Source organism: Pristiophorus japonicus, chromosome 16 (assembly GCF_044704955.1).
Source record: "Pristiophorus japonicus isolate sPriJap1 chromosome 16, sPriJap1.hap1, whole genome shotgun sequence".
NCBI lineage: Eukaryota > Metazoa > Chordata > Chondrichthyes > Pristiophoridae > Pristiophorus > Pristiophorus japonicus.
In genome coordinates, this window is record NC_091992.1 from 21,681,590 (window position 1) to 21,701,537 (window position 19,948).

The 19,948-nt window shown below is 41.9% G+C and overlaps 1 protein-coding gene across 4 annotated transcripts in view; it reads right to left on the bottom strand.

Annotated features, from left to right (window-relative positions):
• ssh2a (slingshot protein phosphatase 2a) overlaps positions 1-19,948 on the bottom strand; it is a 166,514-nt gene that overhangs the window by 32,816 nt on the left and 113,750 nt on the right. For all 4 annotated transcript variants that reach the window (XR_011587250.1, XM_070857105.1, XM_070857104.1 and 1 more), the window contains 3 exons: positions 10,907-10,971; positions 3,806-3,924; positions 845-913 (listed from right to left, as the gene is read on the bottom strand). Coding sequence is in view for 3 of the 4 variants with exons in the window: in XM_070857105.1 (XP_070713206.1) it covers positions 845-913; positions 3,806-3,924; positions 10,907-10,971 (253 nt within the window). In the remaining variant the exon portion in view is untranslated. The remainder of the gene's footprint in view (positions 1-844; positions 914-3,805; positions 3,925-10,906; positions 10,972-19,948) is intronic.

The following is a 19,948-nucleotide window of genomic DNA, read 5'->3' on the forward strand; positions in this document are numbered from 1 at the left end:
AAAACTCTTAAATTCTATTGGTGGCAATTATGTCATAAATGTCAATGGGTAATATGACACAGTTGTTGTATTGTGATGGGCAATGAGCTTCCATTGGTGGTAGATTACTGAATGAATGCTGGTTATATGATTCAGTTCCTAACTATTTACTGGCCATTCAGTGAAGTGTTTAGTAAACCAACATCTTTGGTAGAAAATATACCGAATGTAAAAGGCTTCAGCAAGTTAATTCTGTAAATAATTGAAATTTGAGTGTACAGTTGTCGTCACTTATTTCAACTGTAGTTAACAAAATCCTCTTGCCCAAACAATTTTTTTCTCTGACCTTCTTGCCTAAAGAAAGGGTTAAAGTTTCCCAGTGGTTTCTAGTACCTTGCCCAACTGTCCATTCTTCAAGCAAATTAAAGCAGAAATGGATGAGAGAGCTGCAAAGAGAAGGGATCGGCTAATCTATAGATATAAAAAATGGTTTGTTTCAGCCTAGTGGTTTTATTCCCAAGACTTCTTCTGTTCTTACATGGGAGCACCTGGGCAGTGATAGAAGCTGGCTGTGACAATGTCCGGTGATGAAAAAAAACACAGAACCAAAACCAATTCTGTCCTCATCAGACGTCCACACAGGCACACTTCCATCAGGCGTGGTTGGAATTGGGCAGGAATCCAGACTGATTTTTCTTGTCGCTTTGTCTCAGATAGGCTCCTTTTATATTAGTAGTAACAAATGCTTCGTGTTGTCTTGAAGACAATATCTTGGAACAAGAAGCATTTTACTACTTGACATTTAGTGCTGGGTGCCCAAGGTTTTACTGTACGAGATTAGATGTTAGGTACCGAGTGTACTTACCCATCACCATCCAAATGGATCAACGTGTCACTCCATAATGGAAGAACCAGGCCCATTGTGCAAGTACTGCTGCAAAGATAATGTAATCTAAAATTAGCATAGTTTCTGTACACTTTGTTGCACATTGTTTTATGCCGATACGATTACAGAGAAGGCATAATCAATATAAATCCATACAACTACAGTCTGTACTCGGCTCAAGTACATTTGGAAAAAATGAAAAAAGAACATTTAAACAAAATTAAGCTACTGATATCAAGTGCTCTTGCTCGTGGATAAAAAGCAACAAGTTAAACAATGGGCTGAAGCACCTACCACAGTACATTTTCACTTACAAAAGCAAAATACTGCGGATACTGGAAATCTGAAAGAGAAAATATGCTAGGAATACTCTGCAAATCACATGCACACTCTTCCTGCTTCGCTCTGGTGATGGGGAAGAAAATGTAGTCCCTTCTACTAGAGAGCCTCCCAGATGGCGAACTGCGAAATGTTAGCTATGTCCCCTGCTGCAGACTGGAAGGATCCGCTGGCAACAAAATGGAGGGTGATGGTGACCTTGACTGCCAAAGAGCGCCATGGTCGCCCTGATCCAAGGCTGGAAGTCTGGGTGCAGGAGGTAGCAGAGTTCTGTCACCACCTCCTTGGTGAATGGAGCCTTCTAATACTTTGCTCCTTGCTTAATTGGAGGTAGAAGTGCTCTCGGAATACCCTTGCTGAGAGCCCTGATGGCTCTCCTCCTTCCTCTGGCCACACGTTCCAGTCTTTCTTGCTGCCTCCACTTCCTCCGCCTCAGATCCTGGAGGGAAAAGGTTGACTGCCAGCACAATTCCCATTAATGTAACCATGTGTAGCAGTTTGATTTTTTGAAAAGAATAAATGTAGCTACTTTTTACACACACTCCTGATATTAAATAATGTTGAAATGACAGAATGAGACTATTGCACTGCGAAACTGACAAGAAAGCAACAAAACTCCTTTAACTAACAGCTGCGACTCATTACTGGGGATCCCTTTAAATAATGTCCCTGGAGCTGGCTTCATGCCAGTTCTCCGTCACTATTTCCTCTAGGTGCTAAGGTAGATAGTGACAATCAATTTTGCAGATCGGGCGGCCAGTGAGCACTGCACACTCAGTGCTGCCACGTTCCACCTGGCATGGAGGCTCCCAGTGATAACGGTTAGCGGCGGCGCTGTGGAGTGCGTGCCTGTGGGGGGGGGGTGCTGGATTTGCCATGCAGCATTGGATTCGTCTCACCCCAGCAATACTGATCTAGCGCCCCGTTAGCACGGAATTTTTGTCCGCTATTTTTGAATATAGATATCTGCAGTGTGCAGAAAAAGTTTGAACCAGTATACGGAAAGTGTAAATTGCATTTATTAAATTATATCAAAGTGTGTAATTTAACAGTCCAGATTTTGGAAACTGTGCTTCTGATCACTATACAGCCTTGCTAGATAGAGGAGTGGAGCTCAGGGAGACCGTCATCAGAAATAACTTGTGTTGACTGCACAAGATGACATCATGGAAAGTTTTATAAAAAGCTCCCCATGATCAGAGGATATTCTTAGGTCCTCCCCCAGACACATGCTCAAGCCATTTCTAATTGCACCCTGTAACAGAATGGCACTCAAGATCCACCATCTTCAAACATCAAACTATAAAGAGTATGTTGTCTTGTTTACATAGCAACAAGCAGGCATTCATCAGCACGAACCCGACAGATAGAATGCTAGTTATTTGCTTGATCATAAGATCTGAAGTTTGTTAGAAGTGTTGCACACTGTCACATTGGCGAACAGCTACAGCAAGGAGGTCTTTTAAATAGTATTTTCAGACTTACAACAGGACATAATTGATAAAAGCCTCTATCTGTCCATTGCCTATGAAAACCAATAAATGTGTACTGGGGACTCGAGCTATCACCACAATGCAAAGCATGTTATTTAAACAAGATTTATTACTTATGTCAAGTGCAATTCTTCTTTTTTTTCCCCCCTTGTCATTTAACACACTAGTAAGAGCTCTTTAGATATCCTTTGTTGGTGATATTTTAACCTGGCTTTTTGAAGAAATATTTAGCATTTATTAACGTTTAATGTTCCAGTGCAGAGATTAATGGACAATAAGCCAGTACCCAAACTACATTATAAAAAAAAAGTGCTGCTCCAGTTTCATTTCATGCATAGTATACATGAAGGTTATTTTAAACTGGTTACAGTAATCTCATCACAGATGGGCTTGCATCCATCACTAAGAATATTGAAAATTACTTTTTGGGCAAATTTAAGTTTATTAATTGAGAGATGTTACAATTTGAAAATAAATATTACAACACAAAAAAGCAACAAAAATAAATAATTGTTGGCTAAAAAATGCAACATGCTCAACAGGTGCACAAGTCTAAATAAGCTCAGGAAAAAGGAGACAGTCAGAGACAGACCAAACCACCGTGCAAGAGGGACAGAGAGAGTTTGAAGAAGATACATTACAACTCATTAATCAGGTTTTTTTTTTAAATGAGAAAGTGAAATATCCAAATGATCCAACAATGGCTAAAACCATTCATTACTTCCCAATATTTTGACAAAAAAAAAAGCATTTGTTAAATCACGAAACAAATCCTTTTACTGACAACACTTTATCCCAATAACAAAAGCACTCACTGCATGAATAAACTCTTAATTAATACAAAAACAAGCATTCTGTAAAACAAGGAGTCAGTTACAAAGCAGCAGTTCCAGCAAAGAATTCAGATGATATAAAATGTGACAGCAAAACTCTTATGGTTAATCATGTTCTCTAAATCCCTTAAAAGTAATTATTCTGCGTTATATGTTTCATAATTTATTATTCCAGTTTTCGGTCCTCACTATATGAAATGGCATGAAAAGTTTCATCATCAGTTAACAAAGTAAGCTTGTAAAATGGCAACAGTCGATGTTTGAGGTTTTCTTACCTATCTTTGAAGAAATCCATTCCTAACACAATACTTTCTTCCGTGTCTTGTCTGCCATTGGTGGAAACTACCACCATGTACCTCGTCAGGTCCAGATATGCACTTTCCAACCGTACAGCCTGAAATTATTTAAAAGAAAATAAGCTCCAAAAAAGAGTTCTGTTATTTTAAGCCTTGTTTAAAGAAATCCTTACATTTTAAATCAATTCATTACATCCCAACCTGGGGATAACTTTCCTGAATGCTGGATTATCAGTACTTATTTCACAGAGCCAGTCTGTATCAAAACGTAGCAAAGCAATATTTAAGCCAATCTCTGAATGCCAGTCAACTGACCTGGGATGGCTTATGGTTAGCTGATCACGAAGCCAAGTTAGTTTACTGCTGTTGCCACTTATGCAATCTACTAACTGGCTTCATTATTCTAACACATTAAAGATGTACAAATTCTGCTAGGTTTTCCGTTAAGATTGAATCTAAAAAGTTTTTGTTCACTATGACTATGATAAACTGAGGCATTACACTGAAGTTCACAAGGCAGTGTACAGTTAATGTTTTAAATACATCTACAAATACTGTTGCATAAACATAGCAGGTATGGTTCGATGGAGCTTTTGTAAGACTGACCTGTTACAGACCAATTTTAACGCGGGAACTGCAAGAATAAATATTTACAGACATAAACACAACCCTGGAATTGAATTGGAAAATATCTAGAAACATGGGGGAAATTTTAACCCACTCTGCTCGGCAAAACAGGGTAGCCATGCAGGTAAAACACCTCTTAAAAACTTACAACTCCATTCCCCCTCCATACCTGCCCACTGCCACCCTAACTGGGCCCTATTTTTGCCAGACAAAGCACCCGCCTGATACATGGAAGGTTCATGCAAATCGGGGTCTGATATTGTTGTTGGGACTCCAATTTTAACTGCTGATTGAGCAGGGTGCCGGTCATGTTCAGCACAGTCAGCAAAAAAGCAAGGGCCCTAAAAAAAAGGTAAGTTTTAAACTTAATTTCGTGCGATGAGGAGGAGCACTCCCACTCGTCTGGCTACCACAAAGGAAAGTCTGGGCCTCTGCAGTCCCGGCTCCCCCCACTTCCCACCCATGAGACCCTGCCAAAACCATCCCCTGCAGTGTACCTGCTCACTGGTGGATGGCCTGATCTTTGCCCATCACCAGCTGGCCAGCTGCCTCTTATGCCCATTTCAGGCAGGCAGCCAGCCAGTGGGATGTAAATGATGCCTGGGAGTTAAGAAAATCTGGGACTCAAATTAATATCTTCGGGGTGGGGGGTTGTGGAGGAAAATGGGGGAGGAGCAGGGTATAGAGAATGTGGGACACTTGCCCCCTCATCTACCTGAAACATGCCCTCTTTAAAATCACACCCAGACATGGTGACAGATATTGCTGTCTATAGTAGAAGCACAAAAGACTTGGCAACAAAAGCCTTTTATGAACACCTGCCACATCACAAGATTTACTGTGAAGTGCACTTAGTTCTCCCAGGAGCAGTTGCAAAGTAAACTTCCTAAACATCCGTACAGCAACATGTGTTATTTTTAGCTACCTATGCAATAGCGATCTTTAGGCTGTATTATGCTTGAGAAGCAAACTAGTGGAATTCACATTTAAAAGGATAGACCCTTTGAGGAGCACAAGTGCAGCATTGTGGTTAAGTTGCATAGAGCAGCCGCCTTCTTATCCCACCGACACCCGGGAGTCCCTGGCCAAAGACCGCCCCAAGTGGAGGATGTGCATCCGGGTGGGTGCTGAGCAGCTCGAGTCTCATCGCCAAGAGCATGCAGAAGTCAAGCGCAGGCAGAGGAAAATGTGTGCGGCAAACCAGTCCCACCCACCCCTTCCCTCAACGACTGCCTGTCCCACCTGTGACAGGGACTGTGGTTCTCGTATTGGACTGGTCAGTCACCCAAGAACTCATTTTTAGAGTGGAAGCAAGTCTTCCTCGATTCCGAGGGATTGCTTATGATGATGCTGGATATTTTGAATGTATTTTCTACTCTTCACCCTCTCTTTGGGTTCTGCCATAAGCCATCCCTCAGCTGAGGAAATAAGACAGCTTTTTACTCTGATTTATTACAATGCTGAACTTGAGCTAGTTGCTAGGAGATAGAAGAGAGCCCAGTTTTTGATTCTCCCTCAGACTTTTAAATTTCCCGTTCAGAGTTAGAAAGAAAAAAGTTGCATTGTTATAGTGCCTTTCACAACCTCAGGACGTCCCTAAGTGCTTCACAGCCAATGAAGTACTTTTGAAGTGTAGTTACTGTTTATAGTGTCGGAATTTTGCACACAGCAAGGTCCCACAAACAGCAGTGAGAAAAATTATTAAACTATTTTAGTGGTATTGTTTGAGGAATAAATTATTAGCCAGGCATTGGGGAGAACTCCCCTGCTCTTCAAATTCTGCCATGGGTGCTTTACGTCCATCCAAGAGGTACCTTGGTTTAATGTCTCATTTGTAAAGAAAGCACCTCCAACAGTGCAGTGCTCCAATGGAGTGTCAGCTGAAATGATGTACTCAAATCCTGGAGTGGGGCTTGAACCCATAACCTTCTGACTTAGATAAGAGTACTACCACGGAGCCAAGACGGACATCTAAAGTTTTCCTCGTTCCCACAACATGTGGAAGAATCCCTGCTCAATACCAAGAGGCTCTGAAATGCCTAGAAAATGACCATGATGGTAGAAAATTAAGTAAACTGACAGTTGTGACATGAAACTTAGGCTATAATTTCATTAGAACTAAATTAAAGGCAGCACAAACATAGAACAGTTGATTCAATCTCAGGTGAAATGGGCCAATGTGTTGTAGACACAAATCAACATCTAACTAAACTCTTGGTGGCTAGGCAGTCAAAATATTTTATTACTTGTCATTAGTTTCTAGGACCTTCCTTATTGCAACCACACAAATACTTGCAATCCCTATTCCTGGGAAGGAGAAGTTTTTTAAAAAAACAGATTCACACATTTCCGTTTCATCAGAATGGCATCCAATTACTCAACACCACTCTGCACATTCGCAAACAGTGAGCAATATGCTTACGGTAGCACGCAAATAACTCACTTCACTGCTGGAGGACACATTTTTGGGAAACAGAAATTGTTTAATTTTGGTGCACGTTTGGGGAAATAGACATCATGTTTTTAATAATTTCAGTTTAGGCTTACATAATTTAAAAAAAAATTAAATTCTAGCAACAACCCAATGCATTTATTTTTCTTAACTTGCCTAAACTTGAGGGACTAAACATCAACTAGAATAAATTTATAAATATATATATTCTATGAAAAGTAAAACACTATTTACAATCTATGCTGTTGAACAACAGTATTCCCTTATAAAATGGCATATGCCAGGATATCTGGTCATGTGTTAATGCCCAGTGAATGTTTGACATTTCAAATAGATATCATTCAAAGGTGGCTATGTTGGACAGTGCGTCAGTACAAGGTGATAATTATAAACAAAGTTCTTCATGTCACATTCCTGTTCTTATCATTTCAAATCTTAGTGTGTCAATTGGTCATCTATCAGTCTTATTGGCACAGACATTTTTAATCGCAGTTACAAATATATTGTATACTGTGCAAAGTTTTCCCCCACCTTTCTTATGCCACGGTCCTCATAAGCATATTGCTCACTGTGAATGTGCAGAGTAGTGTTGGGTGATTTCAGTAATTAAAGTGTGTATGCCATATTTATAAGAGCAGACTGAATGCAGCACAAACTCGTGTTCGGACACTTTGACTAGATTAGTGTTGTTTCTTTTAATGAGGTCAGATCAATCTATGGTTAGTTGGGAGCAGATTCTGAAGCTTGGAGTAGGGAAGCTGCTCCTGTTACAAGGTATGGTTAATACAGTCTCCACATCTGAAAAGCACAATAAGGAACTTCAGTGAAACAGCTAGAACATTGTTTGTGGCATTTCTTTGGAATGAAATCTTTTCCATGCACTGACTTTCAAGGCACAGTGCATCCCACTTCAAAATGTCAGGAACAGCAATTATTGGACATTAGTATTTTTATTTATTTATTCATTCACAAGTTGTGGACATCGCTGGTAAGGCCGGCATTTACTGCCCATCCCTAATTGCCATTGAAAAGGTGATGGTGAGCCGCCTTCTTGAATCATTGCAGTCTGTGTGGTGAAGGTGCTCCCACAGTGGTGTGTTAGGAAGGGAGTTCCAGGATTTGACTCAGTGACAATGAAGGAACAGCGTTAGTTTTCCCAAGTCAGAATAATGTGTAACTTGGAGGCGATAGTGTTCCCATGCGCCAGCTGCCCTTCTCCTTCTAGGTGGTAGAGGTCGTGGGTTTTGAAGGTGCTGTTGAAGAAGCCTTGGTGAGTTGCTGCAGTGCATCTTGTAGATGGTACACACGGCAGCCACGGTGCGCCAGTGTTTAAACTGTATTTATGAAAAATGGATAATAGGGGAGCTACTTAGGATTGTTTTTTACATTCTGTATTTGAGATTATATGGAAGTACAGGGATTAAAATTAAAGGAGGCAAACAACCAAAGCGTAGTACTGTTACCAGGATTACGATTAACATACAATTTTCCATAATATATTGCAGATTCCCTCTAAAAATTATGGTTGCAATCAATGTTCCCCCCCCCCCCCACCAGGTGCACGGGCATGCACCAATCGCGAGGTCCTGTGCAGGCAGTTCACAAGCCCATCGCTAGAAAAGATACCGCACAGCAAATTTAAAGGGACCGCGCACAAAAAAAAATTGAGGGAATATTGGTTTTAATGATAGAAGCACAGATAATATACAAATTTGTACAAAGGAACAACCACAATTGCTAGAAATCTGAAATAACAAAAGATGTGAGAAATAAACAAGAGGTTTATTTCTGTAAAGACAAAACACAGGTTGTGACAATTCAGATATGTACCTTTCATCAGAACTGAAGACTGCTGACGAAAGATACAAATCCAAAATGCCATAGCTTATCTTCCCTCTTTATAGATGCTGTCTGACTACCTGTATACTTCTAACATTTCCTAATTGTATACTGGAATGTGTGTTTGTAATGCCTAAGCCTCAGTCTCTCTTTTCTCCTTTAAGACACTTCTTAAAACCTACTTCTTTGACCAAGCTTTTCGTCATCTGCCATAATTTCTTCTTATGCAGGGCTCAATTTTCCCCAAAGCTGTTTTTTGGCGTAATTGAAGAATTACGCCCTTTTTTTTGGGCCCAACGACACCAAAAAAAAATCCAACTTTCCTCGTTTGAATTGTTCATTTTGGCGCTGCCTAGCCCGTCCTTTACCTTTGGGGGTGGAGCCCAAGATCTGCGCCAAAAAGATTGGGTTGCCAGGGTAATCAGGGACACACTGCGGACTGAGGCTGGCTGGTAAGTGACACATTCAGACCAGCTCACAGCAATCTGCACAAGCACCTTACATATTGCAGCAACATACCAGCATTAAATTATTAAAGTGTTTATCCCAAAAAGTCTATCCCTCCTCCCGGTGCTGCGCCTAACTCTGGTCGAAGGGTCTCCCCCTCCCAGTATGCGCTACTAGCTCTGGCCGAAGGGCTCCCCCCTCCCAGTACCCGCCACTTGCCTGGCTGAAGGGCCTCCCCCTCCCAGTACCCACTACTAACCCAGACCGAAGGGCCACCGAATGCCGATACCCACTACAAGCCCTGGCCGAAGGGCCTCCCTCCTCCAGATGCCGGTTGCCACTCCTCTAACTCTGGCCAAAAGGCTTCCCTACCCCTGACCAAAAGGCCTCTTTCTCCCCCTCCCCCCACCCCCTTGCTGCACCTGCTGCGCCGATTTTCTGGTGCAAATAACTGGGAAAAATTGAGCCCCTAGTTTGGTGTCAAATTTATTTGTTTTGTCTTATAACACTTGAAGTGCCGTGGGATGTTTTACTACGTTAAAGATGCTATATAAATGCAAGTTATTGTTGTTGCTGCTATCAGCTTTTTGAGGGGGTTTCATTTTACTTGACCACATCAGTCGTACAACTAACAATTAGTGCTACAGTACTGATGTCAACACAATCTGTAAATACGCAAGATTTTGTGCAGTAAAACTAAATGCCAGAGATGTTTTGTCTTCTGAGGAGGATTTTTTAGTAAAACAGTTAGCTTTGTTATACACATAACTTATGTGGAAGTGTAACTTTAACTGTGAAGGAAGGTTTGCAGCCCGAAATCTTAATAGATGAGAAAATATACAACAGAAACGGTGTTAAACAAAAATCTGCACTGATCACAATATATATTATAAGTCTGAAATACTACATATATTTTTGCTACATTAACCTTTTCTTATTTATAGAGACCCAAAATGTATTAGTAACTTCAAAATCGTCTAAATGCCTAGGAAGGGTAGATACTAAATATTAAAAAGAAATATGTATCAAACACATACGTACCATGATCAGCTTTCATGACAACACTTTATGCTTTTGGTGTGAGAAGCGGTATACAATGAAAGAATTAAGTATTCTTTGTACTCTTTATTTGTGTTTACATTTGCACGGTCTATCATGTGGACAAGACCAGGTCCACAGGCTGCCGTCAGTCTGCAACAGATTGTCTTATATGCCCAAATAGCTAACTTGTACCAAGTACAGTTGGTAACAGGTCCTCGCCTATAGTGTACAGATTCAATGTCATGAGTTGCATGCAATATTACTGTGTAGCCATGCCACTCTGGGTCAGCAGTACACAAAAGATTTCAGATTGGTGCCTTTTCAGTTCTCCAACTCCCAATGTAGAGTGCCCCAAGCCCCTGCTTCACACACTCAAACTCACCATATAATGAATTCCCTATTTTAGTAAGGGGGAAGGGGCAATGGGAAGGGTTGAATGAGCGAATCAATCCACAGTGTTCTTGCATAGCGCTCGATTCAAGGATAGAGTTGGCTAATGGCCTGCAATCAAGTCAGCTGCTCACTCCCTCAGTTGATTGAAGGAACATGGGAATATGAAACAACAAATACATTTCTGTGGGAAAATTTCCATTGGTTTTGCCAGGAGCATAAAATCTGCATTAATCCACTGAAAAGAAACGGCAGAGGAATTTATGTACACATGGATAACTCACCAATCGGATGTTGTCTTCAGGTCGAAGAAGAGTGAACATTGCTTGAAGGTGCTGTTGAAGGTCACCTAAATAACAAAAAACACAATGAGGAGCTGGATTTAAGAGAGTAAAAGAAATTAGTGCCAAGTATTTGAGACAGCTCACTGAGTTTCAGTTACCGTCATCGCCATGTATATACGTGGCTGCGTGTGCATAGCTGTGTAGATTTTCCCATTTGGAGATGGAAAACACTTCAATCCTAATACGTTACATGTGTACACACAGATCTCCCATGGCGCTACATTCAGTCAAAACGAAGTGTAGTTTTTAGATGAAGTGAGGGGATAATTCTACTAAGCAGAGACATCAGTCATTTTCAAATTTTAGAAATATATGTTCTATTTTTCCTGTGTTCATATTTATCATGGAAATTGTCATTTATACCCTTCCCTATAGCTCGAGTATAAATCAGAAATAAAGACTCATTTATGAAGATTGTATTAATACCAAGGAAACTCTTAAATCAGTGATTAACTATGCATTGCCATTGAGGTCCCTGGACAGACAGAATTTGTTCTCCATAGCTGCAAGAGATGCCACGTGCTGTCTATCAGAGACCAAATTCTAAATGGTGATGAATTATTGAAGAAATCCAACAAGGGGCTTTTAGAAGATGTTGTTTATCAAGCGAGGTTATGCTTGAACTGTATAAAACACTAGTTAGGTCACAGCTAGAGTACTGCGTGCAGTTCTGATCACATGACAGGAAATACGTGATTGCACGAGAGAGAGTGTAGAGGAGATTTACAAGGATGTTGCCTGGACTGGAGAATTTTGGCACTGAGGAAAGATTGGATCGGCTGGGGTTGTTTTCTTTGGAACACAGGAGGCCGAGGGGAGACCTAATCGATGTGTATAAAATTATGAGGGGCCTAGATAGAGTGAATAAGAAAGACCTATTCCCCTTAGCAGAGGGGTCAATAACCAGGGGGCATAGATTTAAAATAAGTGGTAGGAGGTTTAGGGAGGTTTTGAGGAGATTTTCTCACCTAGAAGGTGTTGAAGGTCTGGAACTCACTGCCTTGAAAGAGTGCAGAGGCAGAAACCCTCATAACATTTAAATATGATCATGGCTAATCAGGCAACTTCAGTACCCCATTCCTGCTTTCTCTCCATACCCCTTGATCCCTTTAGCCATAAGGGCCATATCGAACTCCATTTGGTTATATCTAACGAACTGGCCTCAACAACTTTCTGTGGTAGAGAATTCCACAGGTTCACAATTCTCTCAGTGAAGTTTCTCCTCATCTCAGTCCTAAATGGCTTACCCCTTATCCTTAGACTGTGACTGCTGGTTCTGGACTTGCCCAATATCGGGAATATTCTTCCTGCATCTAACCTGTCCAACCCCGTCAGAATTTTATATGTTTCTATGAGATCCCCTCTCATTCTTCTAAATTCCAGTGAATATAAGCCTAGTCGATCCAGTCTTTCTTCATGTCAGTCCTGCCATCCCAGGAATCAGTCTGGGGAACCTTCGCTGCACTCCCTCTGAAAAGGACCCATTTATTCCTACTCTTCGCTTCCTGTCTGCCAACCAGTCCTCTATCCACGTCAGTACATTACCCCCAATACCATGTGCTTTAATTTTGCACACTAATCTCTTGTGTGGGATCTTGTCAAAAGCCTTCTGAAAGTCCAAATACACCACTTCCACTGGTTCTCCCTTGTCCACTCTAGTTACACCCTCAAAAAATTCGAGAAGATTTGTAAAGCATGATTTCCCTTTCATAAATCCATGCTGACTTGGACCAACCCTGTCGCTGCTTTCCAAATGCACTGCTATTTCATCTTTAATAACTGATTCCAACATTTTCCCCACTACCGATATCAGGCTAACTGGTCTATAATTCCATGTTTCCTCTCTCCCTCCTTTTTAAAAAAAAAGTGGTGTTACATTAGCTACCCTCCAATCCATAAGAACTGATCCAGAGTCTATAGAATGTTGGAAAATGACCACCAATGCATCCACTATTTCTAGGGCCATTTATTAAGTACTCTGGGATGCAGACTATCAGGCCCTGGGGATTTATCAGCCTTCAATCCCATCAATTTCCCTAACACAATTTCCAAATAAGGATTTCCTTCAATTCCTCCTTCGCACTAGACCCTCGGTCCCCTAGTATTTCCGGAAGGTTATTTGTGTCTTCCTTCGTGAAGACAGAACCAAAGTATTTGTTCAATTGGTCTGCCATTTCTTTGTTCCCCATTATAAATTCACCTGATTCTGACTACAAGGGATCTACATTTGTCTTCACATATCTATAGAAGCTTTTGCAGTCAGTTTTTATGTTCCCTGCAAGCTTACTCTCATACTCTATTTTCCCTCTCCTACTTAAACCCTGTCCTCCTCTGCTGAATTCTAAATTTCTCCCAGTCCTCAGGTTTGCTGCTTTTTCTGGCCAATTTATGTGCCTCTTCCTTGGATTTAACACTATCCCTAATTTCCCTCGTTAGCCATGGTTGAGCCACCTTCCCCGTTTTATTTTTATGCCAGACAGGGATGTACAATTGTTGAAGTTCATCTATGTGATCTTTAAATGTCTGCCATTGTCTATCCATCAGCAACCCTTTAAGTGGCATTCGCCAGTCTATCCCAGCCAATTCACGTCTCATACCATCGAAGTTATCTTTCTTTTAGTTCAGGACCCTAGTCTCTGAATTAACTGTCACTCTCCATCTTAATAAAGAATTCTACCATATTATGGTCACTCTTCCCCAAGGGGCCTCGCACAACAAGGTTGCTAATTAATCCCCTCTCATTACACAACACCCAGTCGAGGATGGCCAGCTCTCGAGTTGGTTCCTCGACATATTGGTCCAGAAAACCATCCCTTATACACTCCAGGAAATCCTCCTCCACCGTATTACTACCAGTTTGGTTAGCCCAATCTATATGTAGATTAAAGTCACCCATGATAACTGCTGTACCTTTATTGCACACATCCCTAATTTCCTGTTTGATGCCATCCCCAACCTCACTACTACTGTTTGGTGGTCTGTACACAACTCCCACGAGCGTTTACTACTGTTTGGTGGTCTGTACACAACTCCCACGAGCGTTTTCTGCCCTTTGCTGTTCCGCAGCTCTACCCATACACATTCCATATCATTCAAGCTAATGTCCTTCCTTACTATTGCTTTAATCTCCTCTTTAACCAGTAATGCTACCCCACCTCCTTTTCCTTTCTGTCTATCCTTCCTGAATATTGAAATCCCCTGGATGTTGAGTTCCCAGCCTTGGTCACGCTGGAGCCATGTCTCCATAATCCCAATTACATCATAGCCGTTAACAGCTATCTGCGCAATTAATTCATCCACCTTATTACGAATGTACTTGAAATGCCGTAACCTACAAGGCTATGGACCAAGAGCTGGAAAGTGGGATTAGTTTAAATAGTTCTTTGTCGGCTGGCAAAGGCACAATGGGCCGAATGGCCTCCTTCTGTGCTGTAAATTTCTATGATTCTTATATTACGTAGTGCACGGCTGCTGCAACAGTCGCAATGATCGTTTATGACAATTAGTTGCTGTCTTATTATTCTGGCTGCAATGCTCACTCAGACGAGCAGAAAGATGGATACTTTGGTTTTCAGGTCTCGCGTACACCACCAGTGAACACAAATTTATAATATTTCACTTTTACACATTGAATAATAAAGAAGCCAGATTCAAGATGGTTTGCAAATGCAGAAACTGTCCTCATTGCCATTAACTATGCAGAAATTAGAAGAAAATTTGAATGTAGAATTAAACCAGAAGTAGGCAATTACAAAATGGAAAACTAGATTGTTGAAGGCTACACAGTATTCTAATACCGCGTTTCTCTTGTACAGAACAATTTATTCGTCAACACTTTTGTGGAAGGGTTTGTCAGATTACAATGGCCCAGAATTTGCAGTGAGCAGTAACAGCAAACGAACAGCTTTTAAACTAACCGCAACTTCAGAATTTAATCCATGCACAACCTCACGCGGAAATCCTGAAGTTGCGGTCAGTCATTCACTGCTCCGCCACTGCACCCGCCCCCCACCCCCCGACTTCCCCCCCACCCCCATAGCCGGCAATTAATGAAACGGACAATAACGTGGGCTTTTCTGCAGTAATATTGCTGTTAAATATCCCATTAAAAATTAGACCTTGTGGATTAGGTGTAACTGGGGTTTGAATAGCATACTGACTGCTAAACAAACGTTATGGCGCTGAAAAACTAATTTTAATTTGTGGAGTGTCAAATTTCTCCATAATTAATGAAAATTACAATTCAAGAAACTTAAAAAAAAAGTGTTCATATTTATTTCAAGTTTATCTTTTCCCCCATGTGAGAGCCCCAATCTTATTTTCCTCTCGGTATTATTTTAAAAAGTCAGAATAAAAGGAGCTTCTTCACTTCCTGGTTCCCTGTCTGAGAATTCTGCATTGCGATTGGCCGGTTTAAGAACATAAGAACATAAGAATTAGGAACAGGAGTAGGCCATCTAGCCCCTCGAGCCTGCTCCGCCATTCAATAAGATCATGGCTGATCTGGTCGTGGACTCAGCTCCACTTACCCGCCCTCTCCCCGTAACCCTTAATTCCCTTATTGCTTAAAAATCTATCTATCTTTGACTTGAAAACATTCAATGAGCCAGCCTCAACTGCTTCCTTGGGCAGAGAATGCCACAGATTCACAACCCTCTGGGAGAAGAAATTCTTTCTCAACTCGGTTTTAAATTGGCTCCTCCGTATTTTGAGGCTGTGCCCCCTAGTTCTAGTCTCCCCCACCAATGGAAACAACACCTCTGCCTCTATCTTGTCTATCCCTTTCATGATTTTAAATGTTTCTATAAAATCACCCCTCATCCTTCTGAACTCCAAGGAGTAAAGACCCAGTCTACTCAATCTATCCTCATAAGGTAACCCCCTAATTTCTGGAATCAGCCTAGTGAATAGTCTCTGTACCCCTTCCCTAAGTAAGGTGACCAAAACTGCACGCAGTACTCCAGGTGCAGCCTTACCAATACCTTATACAGTTGCAGCAACACCTCCCTGCTTTTGTACTCCATCCCTTTCGCAATGAAGGCCAACATTCCATTTGCCTTCCTGAGGATCCAAAAAGAGTTTCATGCACAAGGACCCCCAGGTCCCTCTGCACCACAGCATGTTGTAATTTCTCCCCATTCAAATAATATTCCCTTTTACTGTTTTTTTTCCCCCAAGGTGGATGACCTCACACTTTCCGACATTGTATTCCATCTGCCAAACCTTAGCCCATTCGCTTAACCTATCCAAATCTCCTTGCAGCCTCTCTGAGTCCTCTACACAACTCGCTTTCCCACTAATCTTAGTGTCATCTGCAAATTTTGTTGCACTACACTCTGTCCCCTCCTCTAGGTCATCTATGTATATTGTAAACAGTTGTGGTCCCAGCACTGATCCCTGTGGCACACCACTAACCACTGATTTCCAACCGGAAAAGGACCCATTTATCCCGACTCTCTGCTTTCTGTTCGCCAGCCAATTCTCTATCCATGCTAATACATTTCCACTGACTCCGCGTACCTTTATCTTCTGCAGTAATCTTTTGTGTGGCACCTTATCGAATGCCTTTTGGAAATCTAAATACACCACATCCATCAGTATACCTCTATCCACCATGCTCGTTATATCCTCAAAGAATTCCAGTAAGTTAGTTAAACATGATTTCCCTTTCATGAATCCATGCTGCGTCTGCTTGATTGCACTATTCCTATCCAGATGTCCCGCTATTTCTTCCTTAATGATAGCTTCAAGCATTTTCCCCACTACAGATGTTAAACTAACCGGCCTATAGTTACCTGCCTTTTGCCTGCCCCCTTTTTTAAACAGAGGCGTTACATTAGCTGCTCTCCAATCCGCTGGTACCTCCCTAGAGTCCAGAGAATTTTGGTAGATTATAACAAATGCATCTGCTATAACTTCCGCCATCTCTTTTAATACCCTGGGATGCATTTCATCAGGACCAGGGGACTTGTCTACCTTCAATCCCATTAGTCTGTCCAGCACTACCTCCCTAGTGATAGTGATCATCTCAAGGTCCTCCCTTCCCACATTCCTGTGACCAGCAATTTTTGGCATGGTTTTTGTGTCTTCCATTGTGAAGACGGAAGCAAAATAATTGTTTAAGGTCTCAGCCATTTCCACATTTCCCATTATTAAATCCCCCTTCTCATCTTCTAAGGGACCAACATTTACTTTAGTCACTCTCTTCCGTTTTATATATCTGTAAAAGCTTTTACTATCTGTTTTTATGTTTTGCGCAAGTTTACCTTCGTAATCTATCTTCCCTTTCTTTATTGCTTTTTTAGTCATTCTTTGCTGTTGCTTAAAATCTTCCCAATCCTCTAGTTTCCCACTAACCTTGGCCACCTTATACGCATTGGTCTTTGATTTGATACTTTCCTTTATTTCCTTGGTTATCCACGGCTGGTTTTCTCTTCTCTTGCCGCCCTTCTTTTTCACTGGAATATATTTTTGTTGCGCATTATGAAAGAGCTCCTTAAAAGTCCTCCACTGTTCCTCAATTGTGCCACCGTTTAGTCCTTGTTTCCAGTCTACTTTAGCCAACTCTGCCCTCATCCCACTGTAGTCCCCTTTGTTTAAGCATAGTACTCTCATTTCTGACACAACTTCCTCATCCTCAATCTGTATTACAAATTCAACCATATTGTGATCACTCATTCCGAGAGGATCTTTTACGAGGAGATCGTTTATTTTTCCTGTCTCGTTACACAGGACCAGATCCAAAATGGCTTGCTCCCTTGTAGGCTCTGTTACATACTGTTCTAAGAAACAATCCCATATGCATTCTATGAATTCCTCCTCCAGGTTACCCCCTGCGATTTGATTTGACCAATCGATATGTAGGTTAAAATCCCCCATAACTACTGCCGTTCCTTTTTCACATGCCTCCATTATTCCCTTGATTATTGCCCGCCCCACCATGAAGTTATTATTTGGGGGCCTATAAACTACGCCGACCAGTGACTTTTTCCCCTTACTATCTCTAATCTCCACCCACAATGATTCAACATTTTGTTCATTGGAGCCAATATCATCCCTCACAACTGCCCTGATATCATCCCTCATTAACAGAGCTACCCCACCTCCCTTCCCTTCCTGCCTATCTTTCCGAATCGTCAGGTACCCCTGTACGTTTAATTCCCAGTCCTGGCCACCTTGCAACCATGTCTCTGTAATGGCCACCAAATCATACCCATTTATATTGATTTGTGCCGTTAACTCATTTACTTTATTTCTAATGCTGCGTGCATTTAGGTAGAGTGTTTTCATCCTAGTTTTTAAACCATGATTTTGTAGTTTTTACCCCTCCTGCAGCCCTTTTATATTCAGTGGCCCTTTTTGTTTCTTGCCTTTGGTTTCTCTGCCCTCCACTTTTACTCATCTCTTTTCTGTCTTTTGTTTTTGTCTCCTTTTTGTTTCCCTCTGTCTCCCTGTATTGGTTCCCATCCCCCTGCCATATTAGTTTAACTCCTCACCAACAGCACTAGCAAACACTCCCCCTAGGACATTGGTTCCGTTCCTGCCCAAGTGCAGACCGTCCGGTTTGTACTGGTCCCACCTCCCCCAAAACCTGTTCCAATGCCCCACGAATTTGAATCCCTCCCTGCTGCACCACTGCTCAAGCCACGTATTCATCTGTTTAGACTGCTTATTGACATCACAGCAGCTCGTGCTATGGAATTCCAACTAAACTGCACGTCAATAAAGCTGAACTTCTCACCAGAGAATCGCGAGACCTTTGTGGGCAGTTTTCTTCGGGGCATGCCTGTGCTTCACTGTGGACCGCAAATTATGGGCCAATATAAATGCATTCTTTTACAAGACTGTGTAGTAAGCACTTAAATGAATAATGGCAACACATACCAAGTAATCAGGGGATGAAAGATGGGTAAAGATAGGAAATGATTAATTTCTTCTCAATATCACCCACAGGAAGTAGATGGGAGTTAAAACAAGTCTGGGAAGCTTATATGCTGATGAGCCTTGTAATACACTAAAATAACAGGACAGCAAACTGGCAGTTGCAGCTTCTCAAAGCCCTTAGGACACCTACTGTTTTGTTTGCAAGTGGAAATGTAGACATTACAGAGGTTGGGCACAACGACTATTTAAATCAGATTAGCTGGATGCCCAGATCTACGCTTCTACTGTGGGTTTGGTTATATTGCTCCTTTAACATTGATGAAAGGGTTATGCATCAATGCACAAATGGCAACATAACACAGAAAACTACCAAATGCACTAATTGCTGGCAAGTACAAGACCTCTTCTGCAGGCAATCACACACCGACCAGTTTGAATCTGCACAGAGTACAGTACAATTCCAGTCTTACAGTCTATCATTACTTGTAACAGCTTGCCTCATGCCAGATATTAAGGAAGAATTATTCATGACAACACTGGGCTAGATTTTAATTTGGAGTGGGTGGGAAGGAAGGAAATTGCAGAAACAAAAAAAAATCCTATGTGCAAGCAGGATATTATGGCCCCAAGTTTCCACACGCGGCTAAACAGGCGCCCCTCCGAGCTGGGCGCCCGTTTTTCGTGCCTAAAAAAACCTGCGCTATTCTCGAGCGCCTTGCAGCTCCATGTCTGCCTGGCGTGGCGTGCAGGGGGCGGAGCCTACCACTCGCGCCGATTTTGTAAGTGGGAGGGGGCGGGTACCATTTAAATGAGTTGTTTTCGTGCCAGCAACCCTGCGCGCGCGCGTTGGAGCGTTCGCGCACGCGCAGTGTGAAGGAAACATTGGCACTCGGCCATTTTTGTAGTTCTTTGCAGCTGTTCATTTTTTATCATTTTTTAATAAAAGCACATTGCTCTTCCATGATCAGCACTGAGGCTTCTTGCAGCAGTGAGAAGGCTGCAGGAAGCCTCAGAAGTTGAGGCAGCCGTTTCCCGACGGGCCCGACCGACGGCAGGGGGGCCTCGGGAATGGCTGCCTCAACTTCTGAGGCTTCCTGC